The sequence below is a fragment of the Scardinius erythrophthalmus genome, assembly GCF_964197995.2.
Source record: "Scardinius erythrophthalmus genome assembly, contig: HAP1_SCAFFOLD_261, whole genome shotgun sequence".
In the NCBI taxonomy this organism is placed as follows: Eukaryota; Metazoa; Chordata; class Actinopteri; order Cypriniformes; family Leuciscidae; genus Scardinius; species Scardinius erythrophthalmus.
Genome location: NW_028296350.1, coordinates 31,087 through 57,500, shown reverse-complemented (window position 1 = coordinate 57,500; position 26,414 = coordinate 31,087). Strand labels below are relative to the sequence as shown.

Here is a 26,414-nt window from a genome sequence, read left to right as displayed (position 1 = left end):
TGTCCTGTCCTGTCTGTCTGTCTTTCTGTCCTGTCTGTCTGTCTGTCCTGTCCTGTCTGTCTGTCTCTCTGTCCTGTCTGTCTGTCTGTCCTGTCTGTCTGTCTTTCTGTCCTGTCCTGTCTGTCTGTCTCTCTGTCCTGTCTGTCTGTCTGTCCTGTCTGTCTGTCTGTCTGTCCTGTCTGTCTCTCTGTCCTGTCTGTCTCTCTGTTCTGTCCTGTCTGTCTGTGTCTCTGTCCTGTCTGTCTCTCTGTCCTGTCTGTCTCTCTGTCCTGTCTGTCTGTCTCTCTGTCCTGTCTGTCTGTCTGTCCTGTCCTGTCTGTCTGTCTCTCTGTCCTGTCCTGTCTGTCTGTCTCTCTGTCCTGTCCTGTCTGTCTGTCTCTCTGTCCTGTCTGTCTGTCTCTCTGTCCTGTCTGTCTCTCTGTCCTGTCTGTCTCTCTGTCCTGTCCTGTCTGTCTGTCTCTCTGTCCTGTCTGTCTCTCTGTCCTGTCTGTCTCTCTGTCCTGTCTGTCTCTCTGTCCTGTCCTGTCTGTCTGTCTCTCTGTCCTGTCTGTCTCTCTGTCCTGTCTGTCTCTCTGTCCTGTCCTGTCTGTCTGTCTCTCTGTCCTGTCTGTCTGTCTGTCCTGTCCTGTCTGTCTGTCTTTCTGTCCTGGTCTGTCTGTCTCTCTGTCCTGTCCTGTCTGTCTGTCTCTCTGTCCTGTCTGTCTGTCTGTCCTGTCCTGTCTGTCTGTCTCTCTGTCCTGTCTGTCTCTCTGTCCTGTCTGTCTCTCTGTCCTGTCTGTCTGTCTCTCTGTCCTGTCCTGTCTGTCTGTCTCTCTGTCCTGTCTGTCTCTCTGTCCTGTCCTGTCTGTCTGTCTCTCTGTCCTGTCTGTCTGTCTGTCCTGTCCTGTCTGTCTGTCTTTCTGTCCTGTCCTGTCTGTCTGTCTCTCTGTCCTGTCCTGTCCTGTCTGTCTGTCTCTCTGTCCTGTCTGTCTGTCTCTCTGTCCTGTCCTGTCTGTCTGTCTCTCTGTCCTGTCTGTCTGTCCTGTCCTGTCTGTCTGTCTGTCTGTCTGTCCTGTCTGTCTCTCTGTCCTGTCTGTCTCTCTGTCCTGTCCTGTCTGTCTGTCTCTCTGTCCTGTCTGTCTCTCTGTCCTGTCCTGTCCTGTCTGTCTGTCTCTCTGTCCTGTCTGTCTGTCTGTCCTGTCCTGTCTGTCTGTCTGTCTCTCTGTCCTGTCCTGTCTGTCTGTCTCTCTGTCCTGTCTGTCTCTCTGTCCTGTCCTGTCTGTCTGTCTCTCTGTCCTGTCTGTCTCTCTGTCCTGTCTGTCTCTCTGTCCTGTCCTGTCTGTCTGTCTCTCTGTCCTGTCTGTCTCTCTGTCCTGTCTGTCTCTCTGTCCTGTCTGTCTGTCTGTCTGTCTCTCTGTCCTGTCTGTCTGTCTGTCTGTCCTGTCCTGTCTGTCTGTCTTTCTGTCCTGTCCTGTCCTGTCTGTCTGTCTCTCTGTCCTGTCTGTCTGTCTGTCTGTCTGTCCTGTCTGTCTGTCTGTCTGTCTGTCCTGTCCCTCTGTCTCTCTGTCCTGTCCTGTCTGTCTCTCTGTCCTGTCTGTCTGTCTGTCTCTCTGTCCTGTCTCTCTGTCTCTCTGTCCTGTATGTCTGTCTGTCTGTCTGTCTCTCTGTCCTGTCCTGTCTGTCTGTCTCTCTGTCCTGTCCTGTCTCTCTGTCTCTCTGTCCTGTCCTGTATATCTGTCTCTCTGTCCTGTCCTGTCTGTCTGTCTGTCTGTCTGTCTGTCTCTCTGTCCTGTCCTGTCTGTCTGTCTGTCTCTCTGTCCTGTCCTGTCTGTCTGTCTCTCTGTCCTGTCCTGTCTGTCTGTCTCTCTGTCCTGTCTGTCTGTCTCTCTGTCCTGTCTGTCTGTCTGTCTGTCTGTCTCTCTGTCCTGTCCTGTCTGTCTGTCTCTCTGTCCTGTCCTGTCTGTCTCTCTGTCCTGTCTGTCTGTCTGTCTGTCTGTCTGTCTCTCTGTCCTGTCCTGTCTGTCTGTCTCTCTGTCCTGTCCTGTCTGTCTGTCTCTCTGTCCTGTCCTGTCTGTCTGTCTCTCTGTCCTGTCTGTCTGTCTCTCTGTCCTGTCCTGTCCTGTCTGTCTCTCTGTCCTGTCCTGTCTGTCTGTCTGTCTGTCTCTCTGTCCTGTATGTCTGTCTCTCTGTCCTGTATGTCTGTCTCTCTGTCCTGTCCTGTCTGTCTCTCTGTCCTGTCTGTCTGTCTGTCTGTCTGTCTGTCTGTCTCTCTGTCCTGTCCTGTCTGTCTGTCTCTCTGTCCTGTCCTGTCTGTCTGTCTCTCTGTCCTGTCTGTCTGTCTCTCTGTCCTGTCCTGTCTGTCTGTCTCTCTGTCCTGTCCTGTCTGTCTGTCTCTCTGTCCTGTCCTGTCTGTCTGTCTCTCTGTCCTGTCCTGTCTGTCTGTCTCTCTGTCCTGTCCTGTCTGTCTGTCTCTCTGTCCTGTCTGTCTGTCTCTCTGTCCTGTCCTGTCTGTCTGTCTCTCTGTCCTGTCCTGTCTGTCTGTCTCTCTGTCCTGTCCTGTCTGTCTGTCTCTCTGTCCTGTCCTGTCTGTCTGTCTCTCTGTCCTGTCTGTCTGTCTCTCTGTCCTGTCCTGTCTGTCTGTCTATCTGTCCTGTCCTGTCTGTCTGTCTCTCAAGATTCAAGATTCAAATAGCTTTATTGGCATGGTGAAAGAAATCTTTACATTGCCAAAGCATTCATAACAATAAATAATACAATAAAAGTAAATAAATAAATAAATAATAATAAAAAGAAAATAGAAATTACATGAAATTAAACATAGCACTAAAATGTCTAATCTTCTAATATTTATACAGTTGTTAGCTCTGTCCTGCTGGAGGCTCTTTGGTCGTGACAGGACCTCACGTACCGGGCAGCCAGGGCTGAGCTCGCTGGGTGTTTCTGGTGGGCTGTGAAAAGGGGATAGAAAGTGTCTCTAATGTTTGTATAATTGGGGCAGGAAGTCAAGAAGTGTAGCTCTGTTTCCACTTGATTCTCTGAGCAGTGAGGGCACAGTCGCTCCTCCCTCGGCAGCCAGCTCTGCCTGTGTCTGCCCTTCTCTATGCTCAGACTGTGGTCACTGAGTCTGTACATGCTCAGCACTCTCCTCAGTTTAGGGTCGCACTCTTCACTCAGGTATCCTGCCAATTCATATCTTCTGTTTAGGGCCAAATAGCATTCCAGTTTACTCTGTTTGTCTGTTGCGTCTGTCCAATGTTTGAGGTATTTTTCTTTTTGTGTTTTAATGATTTGGTTTGGTCTGGCTATGTTTTTATTGTCAGTTTGTGACGTCAGCTCTAAGACCAGTCGGCCGAGGGCGTTTCTCTCTGGCTTCAGCTCTTGGTGGGTCAGGGCTTAGTGATGGAGGGTCTGTTCATCGCTATTTTTTAAGTGGGCATGGAATTTAATGGCTCTTTTTTGAATGGTTATCACAAGGGGGTATAATCCTAATTCTGCTCTACAGGCATTGTTTGGGGTTTTGCGCTGAACTCGAAGCAAGATTTTGCACAGCTCGGTCTGCAGAGTCTCTATTGGGTGTTTGTCCCATTTGGTGAACTCTTGGTCTGTGAGTGGACCCTTCACACCCGTACAGCGCAATGGGCTCGATTACTGTCTTGATTATTTTTAGCCAGATTCTGATTGGGATGTCAATTTGGATATTTCTCTTAATAGCGTAAAAGGCTCTCCGTGCCTTGTCTCTCAAGTCGTTAACAGCTTTTTTAAAATTTCCTGTGTTGCTAATATTTATGCCAAGGTAAGTGTAGTCCTGTGTGTGTTCGAGGAGCATGTTGTCCAACGTAAAACTATGATGTTGGTCTTGGCGGCTGGGTCTTTTTCGGAAAATTATTATTTTTGTCTTTTTGGGGTTAACTGCCAGGGCCCATGACTGACAGAAGCTGTGCAGGAGGTCTAGATGCTGCTGTAGACCCTCTCTAGTGGGAGACAGCAGCACCAGATCATCAGATCATCTCTCTCTGTCCTGTATGTCTGTCTCTCTGTGCTGTCTGTCTGTCTCTCTGTCCTGTCTGTCTGTCTCTCTGTCCTGTCTGTCTGTCTCTCTGTCCTGTCTGTCTGTCTCTCTGTCCTGTATGTCTGTCTCTCTGTGCTGTCTGTCTGTCTCTCTGTCCTGTATGTCTGTCTCTCTGTCCTGTCTGTCTGTCTCTCTGTCCTGTCTGTCTGTCTCTCTGTCCTGTCCTGTCTGTCTGTCGGTGCTGTCCTGTATGTCTGTCTCTCTGTGCTGTCCTGTATGTCTGTCTCTCTGTCCTGTCCTGTCCTGTCTGTCTCTCTGTCCTGTATGTCTGTCTCTCTGTCCTGTCTGTCTGTCTCTCTGTCCTGTCCTGTCCTGTCTGTCTCTCTGTCCTGTATGTCCGTCTCTCTGTCCTGTCCTGTCCTGTCTGTCTCTCTGTCCTGTATGTCTGTCTCTCTGTCCTGTCTGTCTGTCTCTCTGTCCTGTCCTGTCCTGTCTGTCTCTCTGTCCTGTCCTGTCTGTCTGTCTGTCTGTCTCTCTGTCCTGTATGTCTGTCTCTCTGTCCTGTATGTCTGTCTCTCTGTCCTGTCCTGTCTGTCTCTCTGTCCTGTATGTCTGTCTCTCTGTCCTGTATGTCTGTCTCTCTGTCCTGTCCTGTCCTGTCTGTCTCTCTGTCCTGTCCTGTCTGTCTGTCTCTCTGTCCTGTCTGTCTGTCTCTCTGTCCTGTATGTCTGTCTCTCTGTGCTGTCCTGTATGTCTGTCTGTCTCTCTGTCCTGTCTGTCTGTCTCTCTGTCCTGTCTGTCTGTCTCTCTGTGCTGTCCTGTCTGTCTGTCTGTCTCTCTGTCCTGTATGTCTGTCTCTCTGTGCTGTCCTGTATGTCTGTCTCTCTGTCCTGTCTGTCTGTCTCTCTGTCCTGTATGTCTGTCTCTCTGTCCTGTCCTGTCCTGTCCTGTCTGTCTCTCTGTCCTGTCCTGTCTGTCTGTCTCTCTGTCCTGTCTGTCTGTCTCTCTGTCCTGTCCTGTCTGTCTGTCTCTCTGTCCTGTCCTGTCCTGTCTGTCTCTCTGTCCTGTCCTGTCTGTCTGTCTCTCTGTCCTGTCTGTCTGTCTCTCTGTCCTGTCTGTCTGTCTGTCTGTGCTGTGCTGTATGTCTGTCTCTCTGTCCTGTCTGTCTGTCTCTCTGTCCTGTATGTCTGTCTCTCTGTCCTGTCCTGTCCTGTCTGTCTCTCTGTCCTGTCCTGTCTGTCTGTCTCTCTGTCCTGTCTGTCCTGTCCTGTCCTGTCTGTCTGTCTCTCTGTCCTGTCCTGTCTGTCTCTCTGTCCTGTCTGTCCTGTCCTGTCCTGTCTGTCTGTCTCTCTGTCCTGTCCTGTCCTGTCTGTCTCTCTGTCCTGTATGTCTGTCTCTCTGTGCTGTGCTGTATGTCTGTCTCTCTGTCCTGTCTGTCTGTCTCTCTGTCCTGTATGTCTGTCTCTCTGTCCTGTCCTGTCCTGTCCTGTCTGTCTCTCTGTCCTGTCCTGTCTGTCTGTCTCTCTGTCCTGTCTGTCCTGTCCTGTCCTGTCCTGTCTGTCTCTCTGTCCTGTCCTGTCTGTCTCTCTGTCCTGTCCTGTCTGTCTGTCTCTCTGTCCTGTCTGTCTGTCTCTCTGTCCTGTCTGTCTGTCTCTCTGTCCTGTATGTCTGTCTCTCTGTGCTGTCCTGTATGTCTGTCTCTCTGTCCTGTCTGTCTGTCTCTCTGTCCTGTCTGTCTGTCTCTCTGTGCTGTCCTGTCTGTCTGTCTCTCTGTCCTGTATGTCTGTCTCTCTGTGCTGTCCTGTCCTGTCTGTCTCTCTGTCCTGTATGTCTGTCTCTCTGTCCTGTCTGTCTGTCTCTCTGTCCTGTCCTGTCTGTCTGTCTCTCTGTCCTGTATGTCTGTCTCTCTGTGCTGTCCTGTATGTCTCTCTGTCTGTCTGTCCTGTCTGTCTGTCTCTCTGTCCTGTATGTCTGTCTCTCTGTCCTGTCCTGTCCTGTCTGTCTCTCTGTCCTGTATGTCTGTCTCTCTGTCCTGTCTCTCTGTCCTGTCTGTCTGTCTCTCTGTCCTGTCCTGTCCTGTCTGTCTCTCTGTCCTGTATGTCTGTCTCTCTGTGCTGTCCTGTATGTCTGTCTCTCTGTCCTGTCTCTCTGTCCTGTCTGTCTGTCTCTCTGTCCTGTCCTGTCCTGTCTGTCTGTCTCTCTGTCCTGTCCTGTCCTGTCTGTCTCTCTGTCCTGTATGTCTGTCTCTCTGTCCTGTCTGTCTGTCTCTCTGTCCTGTCCTGTCCTGTCTGTCTCTCTGTCCTGTCTGTCTGTCTCTCTGTCCTGTCCTGTATGTCTGTCTCTCTGTCCTGTATGTCTGTCTGTCTCTCTGTCCTGTCCTGTCCTGTCTGTCTCTCTGTCCTGTATGTCTGTCTGTCTCTCTGTCCTGTCTGTCTGTCTCTCTGTCCTGTATGTCTGTCTCTCTGTCCTGTATGATTCAAGATTCAAATAGCTTTATTGGCATGGTGAAAGAAATCTTTACATTGCCAAAGCATTCATAACACTATACAATAAAAATAAATAAATAATAATAAAAAGAAGATAAAAATTACATGAAATTAAACATAGCAGTAAAAATGTCTAATCTTTGTATGTCTGTCTCTCTGTCCTGTCCTGTCTGTTTCTCTGTCCTGTCCTGTCTGTCTCTCTGTCCTGTCCTGTCTGTTTCTCTGTCCTGTATGTCTGTCTCTCTGTCCTGTCTGTCTCTCTGTCCTGTATGTCTGTCTCTCTGTCCTGTCTGTCTCTCTGTCCTGTCTGTCTCTCTGTCCTGTATGTCTGTCTCTCTGTCCTGTCTGTCTCTCTGTCCTGTCCTGTATGTCCGTCTCTCTGTCCTGTCTGTCTGTCTCTCTGTCCTGTCCTGTATGTCCTTCTCTCTGTCCTGTATGTCTGTCTCTCTGTCCTGTCTGTCTCTCTGTCCTGTCCTGTATGTCCGTCTCTCTGTCCTGTATGTCTGTCTCTCTGTCCTGTATGTCTGTCTCTCTGTCCTGTCTGTCTGTCTCTCTGTCCTGTCTGTCTGTCTCTCTGTCCTGTCCTGTCCTGTCTGTTTCTCTGTCCTGTCTGTCTGTCTTTCTGTCTGTCTCTCTGTCCGTCTCTTTGTGTTGCTGCAGTCCCTCTAGCGCTGTAACAGCAGAACTCATCAAATTGCTTTAATTAAAGTTCTTCAGCTCCGTTACTGAAATAAGCAGGACGTTAATTACCCTGCTCGTCACTCTCAGGTTGTTTAGGAGAGTGGTTGTGAGTCTTTAATGTGATTTGATGATGTTGTGTGTGTGTGTGAGAGGCTGATTCTTGGAAAGCTTTATTTTTATAGCGCTTTATACATTATAGATTGTTTCTGTATAGCAGCTCTACAGAAGACAATAGAGTCACTTGTCACTTTTTCTGATTACTTGTTCTGATTTCCTAAAAAGATACTTACTTTATCTTAATATTCTTTGGTCACAAATGAATAAGTTGCTTCCTCTCTTGGCATCTGATGTCATCAGCCATTCTTATGTTTCATATAGAGACACTTTCACCATCCAATCAATCCTCATGGATAAGATCAAGCCCCGCCCCCTCCAGTTCTCAGTTTCAGCCTTATGGACATTCAGTTTAACATTTGTGATGAAGGACTCATGGTTTCTGTGAGCGTCACTGAAACTCTTCTGAGATTTGTTTGAGTCCATCACAGATCACGTGTCAGCATGTTGATTATAACACAAGGGGCCCTATCTTGCACCCAGCATAATTGACTTGTACACCGACGCATGTCTCATTCCTATTTTGCACCCGCGCACAGCAGACTTTTCCCTCCACAGACGCACGTCGATAAGTTAGGGAATGAACTTGCGCTCCCGGGGGCGGTTCAGCAAAAAGAGGAGGCGTGTTCCGGCGCAAACGTTCCCTGGTGATATTTTGCAGGTTTAGAAAACAATTCCGCCACTGACCAGGAGAAACCTCGTCTAAAGTCAGTGGCGTGTTATTCATATGCTATTTTAAGGGCGCATGCTTGGCCATAATCAATGTAGCGTGTGCACAACGCACATACACTTTGATTCTCTCATCTACACACAGATGCAGCAGTTCTCATTTTTGCAAATCATTGTTGTGTCCATGAAGATGTGAAAAAATAGGCATAAATCTAGCTTACACATTTACCCAAATTATCATACGCCTTTTTAAAGGGTCATTTCACCCATTTGAACATTGTTTTTTTATTTAAAGTGGGTCATATATGTAGTCGAAATGTAAAATAATTTTTGAATTTGGTGCCTTCGTGACCGAGAAAAGACAAAAAATAACTTCAGAACGCATTTGTATGAAAGACAACAACTCCCACAATGCACCACATTGCACAGCTCCGCAAGCCACTCCCACTAATCCAGAAAGCGCATATCTGCCTATAAGAGAAATCACTCTTCCGTCTACAAGGCTAGCTACTACCAGAGCTTGAAATTCATTTCACATTCACACAAAATGTCTAGTTAGTTGGCGAACTCATATAGTGCATTACTCCTCGTTTGTATTTCTTTCGAAAAGGTGAATTATTGCATGGTACCTGGATGTTCAGTCAGAACATATGCGGTGCGAAACTAGGATAGTTCTCAACACAAACGTCCGTGTCCTCGTCTGATTCAGAGATTTCGTCCAGGAGAAATTGTCATCGTTGAAATTCTTTGCCGCAGACGGACTCTATCTCTGTGTTCGTAGCGGTTCGAAGCTGCATAGTGAGATCACCGGCGCCACCAGTCCGCCCTAACCCGAGCCAGTCCGGGCTCCTCGTCCGCGGCAGGCAGGTCTTCTGCCTCGGCTGCTCTTCGCTATAATGCGGCTTGTAAAGGTAGCCACAAACACCTGATTCAAGCATCAGACTTCCGAAATCCTCTTCTTCTATATCATATTGAGCACTCTCCTCCGCTATTGTCATAACTTTACATCTGTCTCCACAGCGCCTGTTAGCTTAGCTTCAAACAAGATGGAGGACATTGCTTTCAGTTTCAGAGAGTAAAGTCCCACCCACTGATCTGTAATAGGTCTGTAGCGTGAGCGCGCCCCACCCTGGGAAAGATGAGAAACTAGTGTCTGTAGTCTTAACAGAAATCCCCCCCTGTAACACTTCCTCCTACAATGACGCAAAATGACGATTTTTGCGTCATTGTAGGAGGAAGTGTAAGATGTAAATAACAGATTTCTCCCGTCTCAGGGGAAAATGAGAGAGTGTTGCACGACCATTCAATAGTATGACTGGGTTTCTAACAATGCAAAGCTTAATGCAAATGGGTGAAGTGTCCCTTTAACCGAAGCTAATTTGGGTGTGTTTCTCCATCCCCAATGTCACTTCTCTGTGTTTTACGGCCCTGACGAGAACGTCGGTCTCCTCGGCTGTGAACCGCTCCTGGCAAATCCGCCGTTATAATAGCCATCCGCCATGGAACAAGCGCGCCTGCTCTTAAAGGGAATGTGAGATGACGCTCTGATTGGTTTATTTCACGTTACGCCCAAACCACACCTATGAGTAATGAAGCGACTGCAGACCAACACATTTTAGATTTGCGCCGGGCGCAAGAGTAATTTATCCATCCGGTATAATAGCAACAGCGCCAAAGAGCCGCCTACAAAGTTACTTGCGTTTCGCGTTTGATACTTGCGTTTCAGATCGTTAAAATAGGGCCCCAGAACAGACATTAGAAGCTCAGTGAATAAAGATACTGATGGTTGAATGTCTCTCTCTCTCTCTCTCTGTCTCAGATGAACGGGATGGACGGAGACGTTGAATATGAGGAAATCACACTGGAGAGGGTTTGAGACGTCTCTAACTTTTAACTCTTTGATCATATCAGAGCACTTCTGCGTGAACATCAGTGTGTGTGTGTTTAGGGTAACTCTGGTCTGGGCTTCAGTATAGCTGGTGGGACTGATAACCCTCACATAGGAGATGATCCCAGTATCTTCATCACTAAGATCATTCCAGGAGGAGCTGCAGCACAGGACTGCCGGCTGAGGTAAAACTCCTGCACCAATCTTTTTTCGCTGTAATGGAACTTTGGGGTGGAGGTGCATTGGCAGGACAGGTGAGATTCACTGTGTCTTTCAGGGTGAACGACAGCATTCTCTTTGTGAATGATGTGGATGTGCGCGAAGTCACTCACAGTTTTGCGGTGGAGGCGCTGAAGGAGGCGGGGCCAATCGTCCGACTCTACGTGTTGCGTCATAAACCGTCCACAGAGAAAATCACAGAGCTGAAACTCATCAAAGGTCCTAAAGGTGCGTGAGGGGCAGCAGGTGTGCAAAGCTGATGTTTTCAGCTGATCTGATTGGCTGCTCTCCTGTGCCGCAGGTCTGGGCTTCAGCATCGCGGGCGGCGTCGGGAACCAGCACGTCCCAGGCGACAACAGCATCTATGTCACCAAGATCATCGAAGGCGGAGCCGCGCATAAAGACGGACGGCTGCAGATCGGGGACAAGATTCTCGCTGTGAGTTTGGGCATGTCAATAACAGACAAACTTTTAATGTAGATCTTTGAAAAACATCAAACAATAAATGTCATGGTCTGCAGAAAACAAGAATGCATTCTGCCAGTGGGGTCAGAAAAATAATCTTAACTCAGAGGGAAGTTTTTTTTTCTGACCCCACTGGCAGATTTTTCTTCTTGTTTTAAGCACAAACTCACTTCATTATGATACATTTCTGTTTCCAATTTTAAAGTCATTTAGCTTCTCCAGTAAATGTAAATGTGTTTACATTTACCAGCCCGCAGCTCTGCAGATTTCTGCTTGAGAGGCAACACCCCAGAGGTGACAACACTCAGCCCAATGGGGCATGGCTGGTCTTGGGACTGGTACGCCAAGATGATGGCATCCACTATCCAGTGGGCCAACCTCTGCTTGGGGACAACCTTTCCTTTCTGCTGACCTCCAAAGGAGACAAAGAGCTTCTAAAGCTCTGCATGCGGTCCACGTAGATGCACAGGACACAGCGATTAGAATGCTGGGTCTGCCTCCTCCAAGGGCAGTGCTTGCAAGTTCACCACCTGGTGCCAGAAAGGAATGGTGGGAACTTTGTGCACATATCCAGCCTGGGGTCTCAGGATTACGTGAGAGTCAGCCGGTCCAAATTTCATGCCCGTTTCTCTGACCGAAAATGCAGGTACCTCACCTTCTTGATACACGTGTGCACAGTCAGGAGCGTTGTCTTGAGAGGCAGGATCTTAAAGGGATAGTTCACTTTGAAATTAAATTTTGGTATGTTTTAGCTTACCTCAAGGGCATCCAAGATGTAGGTGTCTTTTTTTCCGCAGTAGTTTCAATTTTGATATTTTTAGGTCAAACCGTTCTTGTCTGTCAGTCATATAATGCAGGTATATGGTTGCGGCTTAATTTGGACGACGGGGAATTGTTTAATTTGGACTCTGTGCATGCTCTTTGAGACAGTAACCATAGACCTGCATTATATGACTGACAGACAAGAACGGTTTGACCTAAAAATATCAAAATTTAAACTACTGCGGAAAAAAAGACACCTACATCTTGGATGCCCTTGAGGTAAGCTAAAACATACCAAAATTTAATTTCAAAGTGAACTATCCCTTTAAGCTCAACTGACTGCAGTGGCTCAAAGGGCGCTCTCTGTAGGGCTTTAAGTACCACAAAGAAGTCCTCACTGGATGAGGTGTGGCCGAGGAGGATTCAGTCTCCTCGCACCTCTCAGGAACCTGAGGATCAGGTCATGCTTTCCCAAAGACCTACCGTCTACTGCATCATGATGTGCCGCAATAGCAGCACTGTGGATCTAGGGCTCTGGCTTGAGTGATTGTGTCCACCACTGCTGGTGGTAGACCACTTAAGTCTGCATCGTCCCGTTCACAAACCACACGTAGAGGTTCCAGAGGTCTGGAATTTCTCCTCATAACTGGACCACCTGGGGGTGAAGTCTCTATTCTCCCGGGAGCGGAGCTGTTGTGAGAGTGCATCCGCTACTCGATTGTGCTCACCCGTAATATGTAAATGGAATGGAGCGACCTGAGTATCTGCTGACTTTAGAGGAGGAGATGGTGGGTGAGTTGCGACAAGCGACATGAACGTAGACCACCCTGGCAGTTGATGTACGCCACCGTCACTGTGTTGTCCGTCCAGACCAGCACATGCTTGCCCTGCAACAACGGTCAAAACTGGCACAGGGCCAGCGGTACTGCTAGCAAATTCAGGCAATTGATGCCACCAGGCACTGTTGTTGTGCGAATGAGTGGGCCGGAGCACGTTAAGGGTTTTCTGTTAGAACAGTGTCGTGTAAGCGGCCCCTAAGTTAATAACTAATAATCTTTGCAATGGAAGTGAATCAATCAAAAATAACTTTAGCTGGATAATAAATTTATTGTAGAGCTGTAAAGCCAAAAAGTCTCTGTTACTTTAATTTCCTATTGTCACTGTAAAGCTGCTTTGAAACAATCTATATTGTTAAAAGCACTATATTAATGAAGGTGACTTGACTTGACTTGACTTTTTCAATTTTCCATGGTCATGTTTTCGCATTGGGAACATGTGTCATCGACGAATGCTGGCTCAGCAAGCTTACGGCCCAGACACGCGTGGCAGTGATCGTGGCTGTAAGACGGGTAAGCAGCATCATCCGTGCTTGCTCTTTTAGGAAACTGCTCTTTTATTAGTCGAAGTGCCCAGGGGTGCGATCGCTACTCTTAACCGTGTAAGTTTGCTCTCTTATGTGACACACACAACTAAATGCGCCGTCTCACCAACACAGAACTGCTTCCCCTTCTTGTCAGCTCACACGCAAGCGGACTGGCTGAGCGCCGAAGTGATCAAACACACAAGATTATATACCCGTACATGTACGGGGAGTGGCTTGCCATGCAAATCTCACTCGCCAATGTCCAATGGCTTGTTTTGTTACCACTCAAAGGTGATTGGGCTATCAAGTGAGATGCCCTGCGTCAATCAGTTCTGACGTAATGTCGAACGTGACTGACTGATAGGGAACCCTGGTTCAGTGTGGCCAATCTCTCAGTTTCACCTACAGTGTACCAGTAAAAACACTGTATGAGAGGCAACCGATGGTAGTCATGGATGTTCAGGGGTGCAGGTTAGTTGTATCAAATGATCTAGAGTCATGAAGTGTGTGTGTCTGTGTTTAGGTGAATAACATGTATCTAGAGGACGTGATGCATGAAGACGCAGTAGCTGCGCTGAAAAACACGGGGGAAATTGTGTATCTGAGAGTAGCCAAAACTCTTCATCATCATCATCATCATCAAGACGCCTACAATCCTCCTGACATCACAAGCTGTAAGTGCATACACAAACACACACACTCTCTCTCTCACACACACACACACACACGCTCTGACATCTGTGTCTTTCTGCAGCCTATGCTCCTCATATGGACATGTCTGATTACCCACAAGCCCTCAGTCCCTCGTCTCCGCGCCATTACTCGCCCATCCCTAAAGGCCTCTTGCTGGGAGACGAGGACATTCCCAGGTGACTACACTCATGTCTATGCAAATATGCAAATTAGCACATATCATAGACAGTTTCTATTGCTTCTATAGTTCTTAAGCACCAGATAAACAAGTGTGCAGCCATCTTTAGAATTTTGTGTTTGAACTTCCGTTTTTGTGGTATAGCTCTGAATATTTCTATGGCATTGAAGAGTAATCAGCTGGTGAAGTGGATTTACTTATTGTAGAGTTCACAGAAGTTATAATGAGCATTGTAATGTTTGAAGCAGATGTCATAACAAATGTTGACAACGGTTCATATGGTGTGCTGTAAGCTTGTGCTCATGTCCATCAGGGAGCCGCGGCGTGTGGTCATTCTCAGGGGCTCCACCGGTCTGGGCTTTAATATCGTGGGCGGTGAGGATGGCGAGGGGATCTTCATCTCCTTCATCTTAGCGGGAGGAGCAGCTGATCTGAGCGGAGAGCTGAAGAAAGGAGATCAGATCCTGAGTGTACGTCTGATCCACACACACGTCTACTGGGACATGCTGTACGACTGTCACTCACTCAGTGTTGCTGTTGCAGGTGAACGGTGTGGATCTGCGTCATGCGACACATGAACAGGCAGCCGCTGCACTGAAGAACGCTGGACAGACGGTCACCATCATTACGCAGTACAGACCCGAGGGTGAGACGCACAGCACATGCTAATGCTAAAATAGCTAAAACAACTGCACTGACGAATCAGAGCCCAGCGAGCCTGACACGTGTGTGTGTGTGTGTGTGTGTTAAGAGTATAGCCGTTTCGAAGCGAAGATCCATGACCTGCGTGAGCAGCTGATGAACAGCAGTTTAGTTTCTGCAGCGGCGTCATTACGGAGTGGAAAGAGAAGCTTCTTCATCAGGTACTGAAGACAGAAACACACACAGACTTAAAACAAACTTTGAGTTTGACCATCCGACTGTCTGTCTGTCTGTCTGACCGTCTGTCTGTCTTCAGGGCTCTGTTTGACTACGATAAAACGGCAGACTGTGGGTTCCTGTCTCAGGCTGTGAGCTTCAGGTTTGGGGACGTTCTGCAGGTGTTTGACTGCAGTGATGAGGAATGGTGGCAGGCCGGAAAACTGTCCCCACATGGAGAACTGGAGGAGACTGGATACATTCCCAGCAAGAGGAGGTATGTGTGTGTGTGTGTGTGTGTGTGTGTGTGTGTGTGTGAGTTAGTGAAAAAACATAGCAGATGCAGTGAATACACATCTGTATTTGCTGGTAGATATGTTGAAATGTTTGAAATGAACATTTTTTTAATAAAAGTTGCCTGTTAAAAATACAATAGTATTCTATAATAGAAAATTATTCATTTTACAGCAAATCCATAAATTCAATAACAATGCAAAAACACACTTTGTATGCTGATTTTGTCAGGAAGTAGAAGCGGATTCAGTAGCGAGTGAAAAAAGATGAATAATGAATAATAACAACAGTGATGATAGAAGGGGTCAGATCAGAAGGATGGCAGTAACAGAGACAAAAGGCAGACAGAAATCCAGCAGGGAACGGAGAAAAGAAGCCAGAGAAGACGAACGGGAACGAGAAGTTGTATCTGTGTACATTATTGACCTGTGTTAACATGAACAATTGTATTTTTATTAAATAATGTTAACACACATTAATAAATACTGTGCTCATTGATAGTCATGAACTAACCCAACTAATGGGATATTGTAAAAACCTTAATGTATATATTTAGAAAAGGACCCTAACTCTGAACATCACACACAGCGGCTGATCGGGTGTGTGTGTGTGTGTGTGTGTGTGTGTGTGTGTGTGTGTGTGTGTGTGTGTGTGTTCCTGTAGGGTGGAGAGGAAGGAATGGTCCCGTATGAAGACTCGCGGCAGAGACGCCGTCAGCGGTCAGTGAGTGTTTGACTCTCTCATCTGTGGCTCATAGTGGCTCATGTGACACTGACATCCTGTGCGCGTGTGTGTGTGTGTTTCAGGACGTAGCGATTACATCGTGAGCTATGAAACGGTTATTCAGACTGAAGGTGAGTCTTAAGGTTCGATGGATAAAACGTTCTAATACTATTGCACTTGTAACCAGCAGGATTGGCCCCGGGGTCTCCGGCACGGGAGGCAGGCGCGCTAACAAGGACACTAAAGACTAGTATTGTACTTGTATTACAGGTTTTTAAACATGCCAATATATTTGATTAAACATGCACTAGTTTGCTTAAATCTCCAGAACACTAATGTGAACATTGGATAAAGCCTGGTTCATAATTCTTGTTAGATTTTGTTGACATATTAGAGTTAAAGGTTTTTACAGAGGATTTTTCTTTCTATATCTCCATAAATCAAAAAATACTGTCAACAACCAGAAAACAAATACATTTTCACAATGTTTTTAGGAATAAAATGTTCTATAAATCTGGCACCTTCAGAATATGTAGATATGAATAAAATTGCTGAAGTGGAGATTTCTGACTCAAGCTTACAGCCTTTAAAGAGATTGTAATTGAAATCTACATGCACAAATAGATAAGCTGCGATCAAATTAACACTTAAATTAGTATTTTGGATGTTTTCTTTACACTAGTCTGAAAGAAAACAAGTTATGGAAACAAAATAGACCAAAATCTCAAAATTGACCAGCGCATTCGCCTGTAATGTCTGGCCTTAAATGGTAAACAATAGAGCTTTTATTTTGGTGGGAAACTGCTGGAAGTCCTGTGTTGTTATTGTAGAATTAATTAAATGTTACCAGTCATATGGTGAATAACAATATGATGTCATTTCCTGTCCTGCAGTGCACTACGCGCGTCCAGTCATTATCCTCGGGCCGAGCAAGGATCGCGTCAATGACGATCTCCTCTCCGAGTTCCCGGACAAGTTTGGCTCCTGTGTCCCGCGTAAGACTTCCCAATTCAGTTCAGTTTGACTCAGTTACGTTAAATAACAGTGTCAATGTTCATCCATTATGAAACAAATTCAGTTCTGTTCAAGTTGATTCAATTCAATTCAATAACAGTCAGTGTTGCAAAGTTGATCAATTATGAAACTAATTCAGTTCATTTCAATTTTATCCAGTTCAGTTCAATATCAGTATCAGCATCAGTGTTCATCGATTATCTTGGCACAGCAGCCCAAACTGTGAAAGCACAAAACTACTCTCATTTTGCTTTCAAGTCAAGTCAAGTCAAGTCATCTTCATTTATATAGCGCTTTTAACAATGTAGATTGTTTCAAAGCAGCTTTACAGAGATAAACGTATAATTTAAGGTAACAGAGATTGTTTTGGCTTTATAGCGGTTCTTTAGTAAAGTTATTTTCCAGCTAAGGTTAGTTATGATTGATTCGCTTCCGTCGCAACGATCATTTGTTATTAAATTAGGGGCCGCTAAGACGACACCATTCTCTCTACACAGACTTTAAACGCGAACCTGTGAGAAACGCTGATGGCGTTCACATGCGCATTAAGAATGGGTTCTATAGTTACGTGCGTTTGAATATATGTGCGCAGGTTTGGAATTCCCTACAAACCAAGCATAAACAAAGTACTGGTGTTTCCTTATCATTTTTGATACAGAATTTTATTTTATTTTATCAATTTGGGGTAGATACGCGAATTGAGTTTCCCGACAACGCTTTATCTGTAGAGTGGTAAAGGCATCCTCCATAGGGAGAGACTAGTTGGCACTTCAGCACTGCGTTGTCATCGGGTCCAGGCGAAGGTCCTTCATCAGATCTGGATACGGCCTGGATCCGGCAGGCTGCGGGAAAACCTTGGGATAAACAAAGACACTAAAATTAGCGTAGATGCCATTCTTCTTATGATGTAACGAGTACATCAGGATTTATGGGAAGTGTTCCCGGTTCCAGCTGACCTAATCTATGCAGCCTTACATTGAATCTAAAGTCTATAATGTATTATGTGAATGCTAGGTCAAAGAGATGTGTCTTTAATCTAGCTTTGAACTGACAGAGTGTGTCTGCTTCCCGGACAATGGTAGGAAGACTGTTCCAGAGTTTTGGTGCTAAATAGGAAAAGGATCTACCGCCAGCAGTCGATTTAGATATTCTAGGTATTATCAACTGGCCGGAGTTTTGAGATCGCAATAGACGTGAAGGACTGTAATGCGTTAAGAGCTCGCTCAAGTACTGCGGAGCTAACCCATTTAGTGCTTTGTACGTGATCAGCAATATTTTAAAATTGATGCGATGTTTAATAGGGAGCCAGTGCAGTTTTGACAGAACTGGGCTAATATGGTCATACTTCCTGGTTCTGGTAAGAACTCGAGCTGCTGCGTTTTGGACCAGCTGTAGTTTGTTTATTAAGCGTGCAGGGCAACCACCCAGTAGAGCATTACAGTAATCTAGCCTTGAGGTCATGAACGCATGAACTAATTGTTCCGCATTTGTCAATGAGAGCATATGACGTAATTTGGATATATTTTTAAGATGGAAAAATGCAGTTTTACAGATACTAGACACTTGACTTTCAAATGAAAGATTGGTATCAAAGAGCACACCCAGGTTCCTAACCGACGACGAAGACTTAACAGAGCAGCCATCAAGTGTTAGACAGTATTCTAGATTATTACGTGAGGACGTTTTTTTGTCAAATAATTAGAAACTCTGTTTTTTCAGAATTTAGAAGTAGGAAATTACGAGTCATCCAATTTTTTATATCCGCTATGCATTCTATGTTAATTGCTATGCTATGTTAATTTTGTGAATTGGTAAGTTTCGTTAGGTTTTGAAGAAATATAGAGCTGAGTATCGTCGGCATAACAGTGAAAGCTAATTCCATGTTTCCTAATGATATCTCCTAAGGGTAGCATGTACAGAGTGAACAGCAGCGGTCCTAGTACTGAGCCTTGTGGTACGCCATACTTAACTTGTGATCGATGAGACATCTCTTCATTTACTGCTACAAACTGATAACGGTCAGATAAGTGTGATTTAAACCATGCTAGTGCAATTCCACTAATGCCAACATAATGTTCGAGTCTATTTTAAAGAATGTTGTGGTCAATGGTGTCAAACGCAGCACTAAGATCGAGTAACACTAATAGAGAGATACAACCACGATCGGATGATAAGAGCAAATCATTTGTGACTCTAACGAGAGCTGTTTCGGTACTATGGTACGGTCTAAATCCTGACTGGAAATCCTCCAGATATCATTTCTTTCAAGAAAGGAACACAGTTGTGAAGACACTGCCTTTTCTAATATCTTTGACAGAAAAGGTAGATTCGAGATCGGCCTGTAATTGACTAATTCTGTATGATCAAGTTGCGTTTTTTTAACAAGCGGTTTAATCATAGCCAGCTTAAAGTTTTTTGGTACGTATCCTAGAGACAAAGACGAATTAATGATATTAAGAAGAGGATCTATGACCTCTGGAAGTATTTCTTTCAGTAGCTTAGTCGGTATAGGGTCTAACATACATGTAGTAGAATTAGATGATTTAACGAGTTTAATAAATTCTTCCTCTCCTATAGCAACGAATTAATCTAATTTTTCCTCAGGGAGACTACAATGCACTGCCTGATGCGATACTGTAGTAGACGGTTGCATAGTTATAATTTTTTTCCTGATATTATCAATCTTATAAGTGAAGAAGTTCATAAAGTCATTACTGCTGTGTTGCTTGGAAACTTCTGGGCTTGAAGCTTTCTTTTTCGTTAGTTTAGCCACCGTTTCAAATAAATACCTAGGATTATGTTTATTTTCTTCTAATAGGTTTGAAAAATAAGCAGATCTAGCAGCTTTTAAAGCCTCTCTGTAAGTAATTGAGCTCTCCTTCCATGAAATGCGAAATACCTCTAGTTTTGTTTTCTTCCAGTTGCGCTCCATCTCTCTGGCTGCTCTCTTAAGGGCCGAGTGTGCTCGTTGTACCACGGCGTTGGACGATTTTCTTTAATCTTCTTTAAGCGCAACGGAGCAACTGTGTCTAAAGTGCTGGAAAAGAGAGAGTTAAAAGTTTCTGTTGCAATATCGAGTTCTTCTAAGCTATCCGGGATGCTGAGATGATGAAACTGATCAGGAAGATTATTAATAAAGCAATCTTTAGTGGCAGAAGTGATAGGTCTAACATATTTGAAACACGGAGTCGGCTTTGCAGCCTTGGCTAAATGAAGTTTACACGAGATTAGATAATGATCTGAGATGTCATCGCTCTGCTGCAGAATTTCAACGGCATCAACATCTATTCCATGTGATATTATTAGATCTAGAGTATGATTGCGACGATGAGCCGGTCCTGACACGTGTTGTCTAACTCCAGTAGAGTTTACAATGTCTTTAAATGCCAATCCCAATGCATCTTTTTCATTATCGATGTGTATATTAAAATCACCAACAATTAGTACTTTATCTGCAGCCAGTACTAACTCTGATAGAAAATCAGCAAATTCTTTGATAAAGTCTGTTTGGTGCCCTGGTGGCCTGTATACAGTAGCCAGCACAAATCTCAAACGTGATTTATCATTTACACTATATCTTGTTACATTAAGCACCAATGCTTCAAAAGAATTATATTTAAAACTTGATTTCTTAGTGGTTTTGAAACTATTACTATAGATTACAGCAACACCACCCCCTTTGCGTTTCAGACGAGGCTCATGTTTATAACAGTAATCTTGCGGGGTGGACTCATTTAAAGTAATGTAATCGTTTGGTTTTAGCCAGGTTTCTGTCAAACACAGCACATCTAGGTTATTATCTGAAATCATATCGTTAACAATGAGTGCTTTTGAAGTAAGCGATCGAATATTCAGCAACCCAAGCTTTAGCATTTGCTCATCTGTATTATAGCTGTTTTTTATTTGTTGAACATCAATTAAATTTTTAACCTTAGTTGGGTTTAAACGTTTTTTGGATTTCCAAATTCGGGGAACAGACACAGTCTCTATATGATGATATCTAGGTGAAAGAGGCTCTATGTGATGGGATGTATCTGACCTTGGTGACGCGAGGCCGCTATCAGACGGTCGGTTTAGCCAGTCTGTCTGCTTCCTGACCTGAGCCCCAGATTGTCAAGTCCTTGGTGTTTCATTCACGGCTTCGTGCGTCTCAATAAAAAAAAGAGTTCTGCGACACAGTGCTCTGCAACAATATTTGTATTATCTTCAGTTTTGAAAATGAGTGCTCCGCTGAAGAAACAGTAACCTCTCACACACTGTTTCCTTTTCGTTATTTGGCGCGGCGATGCAGCGTTTGCACGTAGAGCAGCGTTATTAAAAATGATCAAATAACACATGTACACAAGAAATTATGGAGAAACAAGAAATTACTGCACATGACATGCATACAAAATATATATTTATTGTGGCCACAAATTAAAAATGAATTCTCTCATTCTATTGGGCGGCGTTTATATACCCTGATCCGCCACTGATCCACATATTAAGATGCTAAAACCTCTGGTAAAAGACTTGTGAGTGACACTCCGTGTGTTTGACAGACACGACGCGGCCGAAGCGCGAATACGAGGTGGACGGACGTGATTACCACTTTGTGTCATCGAGAGAACAGATGGAGAAAGACATTCAGAGTCATCGGTTCATCGAGGCCGGCCAGTACAACAGTCACCTGTATGGGACCAGTGTCCAGAGCGTCAGACAGGTGGCAGAGCAGGTGAGACACACACACACACACACACACACACCTGTATGGGACCAGTGTCCAGAGCGTCAGACAGGTGGCAGAGCAGGTGAGACACACACACACACACACACACACACACACCTGTATGGGACCAGTGTCCAGAGCGTCAGACAGGTGGCAGAGCAGGTGAGACACACACACACACACACACACACACACACACACCTGTATGGGACCAGTGTCCAGAGCGTCAGACAGGTGGCAGAGCAGGTGAGACACACACACACACACACACACACCTGTATGGGACCAGTGTCCAGAGCGTCAGACAGGTGGCAGAGCAGGTGAGACACACACACACACACACACACACACACACACTCACACACTCTCTCTTACTCACTCTACTCACTCACAACCTCGATCACACACACACACACACACACACACACACACACACACCTGTATGGGACCAGTGTCCAGAGCGTCAGACAGGTGGCAGAGCAGGTGAGACACACACACACACCTGTATGGGACCAGTGTCCAGAGCGTCAGACAGGTGGCAGAGCAGGTGAGACACACACACACACACACACACACACACACACACACCTGTATGGGACCAGTGTCCAGAGCGTCAGACAGGTGGCAGAGCAGGTGAGACACACACACACACACACACACACACACACACACACCTGTATGGGACCAGTGTCCAGAGCGTCAGACAGGTGGCAGAGCAGGTGAGACACACACACACACACACACACACACACTCACACACTCTCTCTTACTCACTCTACTCACTCACAACCTCGATCACACACACACACACACACACACACACACACACACACACACACACACACACACACACACACACCTGTATGGGACCAGTGTCCAGAGCGTCAGACAGGTGGCAGAGCAGGTGAGACACACACACACACACACACACACACACACACACACACACACCTGTATGGGACCAGTGTCCAGAGCGTCAGACAGGTGGCAGAGCAGGTGAGACACACACACACACACACACACACCTGTATGGGACCAGTGTCCAGAGCGTCAGACAGGTGGCAGAGCAGGTGAGACACACACACACACACACACACACCTGTATGGGACCAGTGTCCAGAGCGTCAGACAGGTGGCAGAGCAGGTGAGACACACACACACACACCTGTATGGGACCAGTGTCCAGAGCGTCAGACAGGTGGCAGAGCAGGTGAGACACACACACACACACACACACACACACACCTGTATGGGACCAGTGTCCAGAGCGTCAGACAGGTGGCAGAGCAGGTGAGACACACACACACACACACACACACACACACACCTGTATGGGACCAGTGTCCAGAGCGTCAGACAGGTGGCAGAGCAGGTGAGACACACACACACACACACACACACACCTGTATGGGACCAGTGTCCAGAGCGTCAGACAGGTGGCAGAGCAGGTGAGACACACACACACACACACATGTATGGGACCAGTGTCCAGAGCGTCAGACAGGTGGCAGAGCAGGTGAGACACACACACACACACACACACACACCTGTATGGGACCAGTGTCCAGAGCGTCAGACAGGTGGCAGAGCAGGTGAGACACACACACACACACACACACACACACCTGTATGGGACCAGTGTCCAGAGCGTCAGACAGGTGGCAGAGCAGGTGAGACACACACACACACACACACACACACCTGTACGGGACCAGTGTCCAGAGCGTCAGACAGGTGGCAGAGCAGGTGAGACACACACACACACGAGCAGACAGACAGGTGAAGGAGGGGAGACTCATAAGAATGTGTGTGTGTGTCTGTGTTTTCAGCAGGGGAAACACTGTATCCTGGATGTTTCGGCGAATGCAGTGAGGAGATTACAGGCTGCACAACTTCACCCCATCGCCATCTTTATACGACCCTCGTCCCTGCAGAACATACTGTGAGTGTGTGTGTGTGTGTGTGTGTGTGTGTGAGAGAGAGAGAGAGAGAGAGAGAGAGAGAGAGAGAGAGAGAGAGAGAGAGAGAGAGAGAGAGAGAGAGAGAGAGAGAGAGAGAGAGAGAGAAAGAGAGTGTGTGTGTGTGTGTGTGTGAGAGAGAGAGAGAGAGAGAGTGTGTGTGAGGGAGAAAGTGTGTGTGTTTGTGTGTGTGTGTGTGTGAGAGAGAGAGATATTCAATGATGATAAAAATATTGGTATGATAATATAACCCTTTCCTCAATCACTGCAAAAACAAAAACACAATGTAACAGATGTGAAGTAGCAGCTCAGATGTTAGAGTGTAAATGTAACGCTCTCAGAATGGTGGCCAATCAGAAGAGCGTGTGGGCGGAGTCTCTCTGCACTGCTGTCTCACACTCGCTACACTGGATGAGTGTGTAACCCGATGAAACCGGTTTAATGTCATTAAAAACTGATGCAGTCTTAGTCATGAACACTGTACACGTGCTTGAATGTTCTTGTTTAGTGTATTTTTCAGTTATTAAAGTGAAGTGCAGTGATATTGGTGTCAGATGAAACTCTCAAGATGAATAAAGCAGACGATGTTGATTTCAGAGACATTAGCAAGCGCCTGACGGAGGAACAGGCCCGCAGAGCTTTAGACAGAGCCGTCAAACTGGAGCAGGACTTCATCGAGTGCTTCTCAGGTGAGTCTTCATCATCATCATCATCATACATGTGTACATGAGCTCTGATGTGATTGGCTGATCTCTCTGTGGTGACATCATCTCAACATCAGACCAGTGTTACTTTTGTATCATTGATACAGTATCGTTAGTATTATATCAGAGCATGTGTTATTTCTTTTATTTGGATATAATAATAACGCTGCATCCGATCAGGACAGTGTCGTTGTGATTGTGATGTTGCGTTTGAGTTGTGATTGTTTTGTTGTGATTATGTTGTGTAGCGATGGTGGAGGGCGAGAGCTTCGAGGAGATGATTATAATGATTGTGATGTTGTGTTGTGTTTGTGTAGCGATTGTGGAGGGCGAGAGCTTTGAGGAGATCTACCACCGTGTGAAGGCTGTGATGGAGGAACAGTCCGGCCCATACATCTGGATCCCGGCGCGAGAGAGACTTTAAACACGTCACCAGACGATCTGCAGATTCACACCATCAGCTCATCCATAATCCACATGTAAATATACGTCAGATAATATTTCAGTCTGGAGTGGGCGGGGACGCTTACCTCATCGCCATGGCAACGGTTCATCGTCGGGTCGGACTGCTGAATCAGCGACAGAGCAAAAACATGTGTGAACTAGCCTTAACGTGTGTGTGGGTGTGTGTGTGAGCCGCTTCTAATGATGATGATGATGATGATGAAGGTGTTTATGTGGGTGGTTTTCATAGCGATTGTGAGCTCAGTGAATGTGTAACAATGTCTGAGGCAATATAGACATGAGCACTGAGCACTTTACTAACACACACACACACACACACCTCTCATTGTGAAGTGTCTCTATAGGGCTACTGTTTACATATAATACACACTTTAAACTGCACAGGGAGAGAAACGCGCACACGCGTGTGTGTGTGTGTTTGTGTGTTTATGTGTGTGTGAGTGTGTGAGTGTGTGTGTGTGTGTGTGTGTGTGTGTGAGAGAGAGTGAGAGATTCAGAGCATTAGATTAGATTAATTCAGTCACAGAGAGGCTGCAGTGATTTGTAAATCATTTAATGATTAGTGAGTGTGTGTGTGTGTGTGTGTGTGTGTGTATGTGTGTGTTGATGAGTATTATTATTATTATTCTACAGCTGTACATACAGATTCAGATGATCTGAACCAATGGGGCTTTAAACACATGAACACTGCACTTCTCTGAGCCAAAACTACCCACAATCCACCTCTCTGCCCATACAAACATCATGCTGTACGCTACAGCGACCCATAATGCACTGCGCTCGGTCTACAACATTTAACCAAAGTGTTTTTTTCTTTAGTTTGTGTGATTATGACATTTGAGTTCGGTTTCTCATTTTAGACTCATTTTCACACACTTATAGACGCATTTAAATTTGCGAAGCGACAGCCGCTCTGTATAATGTGAAATAAATGGATTAATAAATATATTTCCTGTTGTAAACTAGCTAAAATACTGAAATGATGATTCATTAAACTGTTTTAATAATTACTCAGGCTTTCGTGTGTTTCTGTGTGTTTACAGGTGAAACTGAATATTAATGGTCTTAAGGCCAGTTCAGTAACTTTAACAATAACGGTGAAGTTTTAATAATCACTCTGAGAATAACTTGTTCACACTTGTTTCTAATGATGCGATCAAACCAGCTGTATGAAAAATAAGCCAGTTCAGAGAGCACAGGTGTACTGAATGTTAGGGACAATGGATGGAAACCCTCTGAGAGGCAGAGGAGGAAGAGGATGAGACGAGGAAGAGGAAGAGGATGAGACGAGGAAGAGGAAGAGACAAGGATGAGACGAGGAAGAGGATGAGATGAGGAAGAGAAGAGGAATAGGATGAGACAAGGAAGAGGAAGAGAAGAGGAATAGGATGAGACAAGGAAGAGGAAGAGGATGAGACGAGGAAGGCCCTTAAGAGAGCAGCCAGAGAGATGGAGCGCAACTGGAAGAAAACAAAACTAGAGGTATTTCGCATTTCATGGAAAGAGAGCTCAATTACTTACAGAGAGGCTTTAAAAGCTGCTAGATCTGCTTATTTTTCAACCCTATTAGAAGAAAATAAACATAATCCTAGGTATTTATTTGAAACGGTGGCTAAACTAACGAAAAAGAAAGCTTCAAGCACCGAAGTTTCCAAGCAACACAGCAGTAATGACTTTATGAACTTCTTCACTAACAAGATTGATAATATCAGGGAGAAAATTATAACTATGCAACCGTCTACTACAGTATCGCATCAGGCAGTGCATTGTAGTCTCCCTGAGGAAAAATTTGATTCATTCGTTGCTATAGGAGAGGAAGAATTTACTAAACTCGTTAAATCATCTAAATCTACTACATGTATGTTAGACCCTATACCGACTAAGCTACTGAAAGAAATACTTCCAGAGGTCATAGATCCTCTTCTTAATATCATTAATTCGTCTTTGTCTCTAGGATACGTACCAAAAACCTTTAAGCTGGCTATGATTAAACCGCTTGTTAAAAAAACGCAACTTGATCGTACAGAATTAGTCAATTACAGGCCGATCTCGAATATACCCTAACCCTAACCCTAACCCTTTTGTTTAAAAAATAAAACCATGTATTATGTATTATATATTGCCACATAGCTCCACCGGCATACGACGTAACTCCAGCAGGGCAGCTAGCTATCTCTTCGTTTC

At 45.5% G+C, this 26,414-nt stretch overlaps 1 protein-coding gene across 1 annotated transcript in view; it reads left to right on the top strand.

The window, feature by feature from the left end:
- The window catches only part of LOC308686418 (disks large homolog 4), a 31,554-nt gene extending 6,314 nt beyond the window's left edge, over positions 1–25,240 (top strand). Inside the window, exons 2-18 of the mRNA XM_081394846.1 lie at positions 9,758–9,808; positions 9,887–10,011; positions 10,104–10,273; positions 10,347–10,483; positions 13,159–13,309; positions 13,390–13,504; positions 13,820–13,976; positions 14,050–14,152; positions 14,258–14,369; positions 14,465–14,641; positions 15,322–15,377; positions 15,465–15,512; positions 16,275–16,376; positions 20,937–21,109; positions 22,933–23,045; positions 23,659–23,750; positions 24,083–25,240. Of these exons, the coding sequence (XP_081250972.1) occupies positions 9,758–9,808; positions 9,887–10,011; positions 10,104–10,273; positions 10,347–10,483; positions 13,159–13,309; positions 13,390–13,504; positions 13,820–13,976; positions 14,050–14,152; positions 14,258–14,369; positions 14,465–14,641; positions 15,322–15,377; positions 15,465–15,512; positions 16,275–16,376; positions 20,937–21,109; positions 22,933–23,045; positions 23,659–23,750; positions 24,083–24,189 (1,989 nt within the window). The 3' untranslated portion in view covers positions 24,190–25,240. The remainder of the gene's footprint in view (positions 1–9,757; positions 9,809–9,886; positions 10,012–10,103; positions 10,274–10,346; positions 10,484–13,158; positions 13,310–13,389; positions 13,505–13,819; positions 13,977–14,049; positions 14,153–14,257; positions 14,370–14,464; positions 14,642–15,321; positions 15,378–15,464; positions 15,513–16,274; positions 16,377–20,936; positions 21,110–22,932; positions 23,046–23,658; positions 23,751–24,082) is intronic.
- Positions 25,241–26,414: the final 1,174 nt, after the last annotated feature.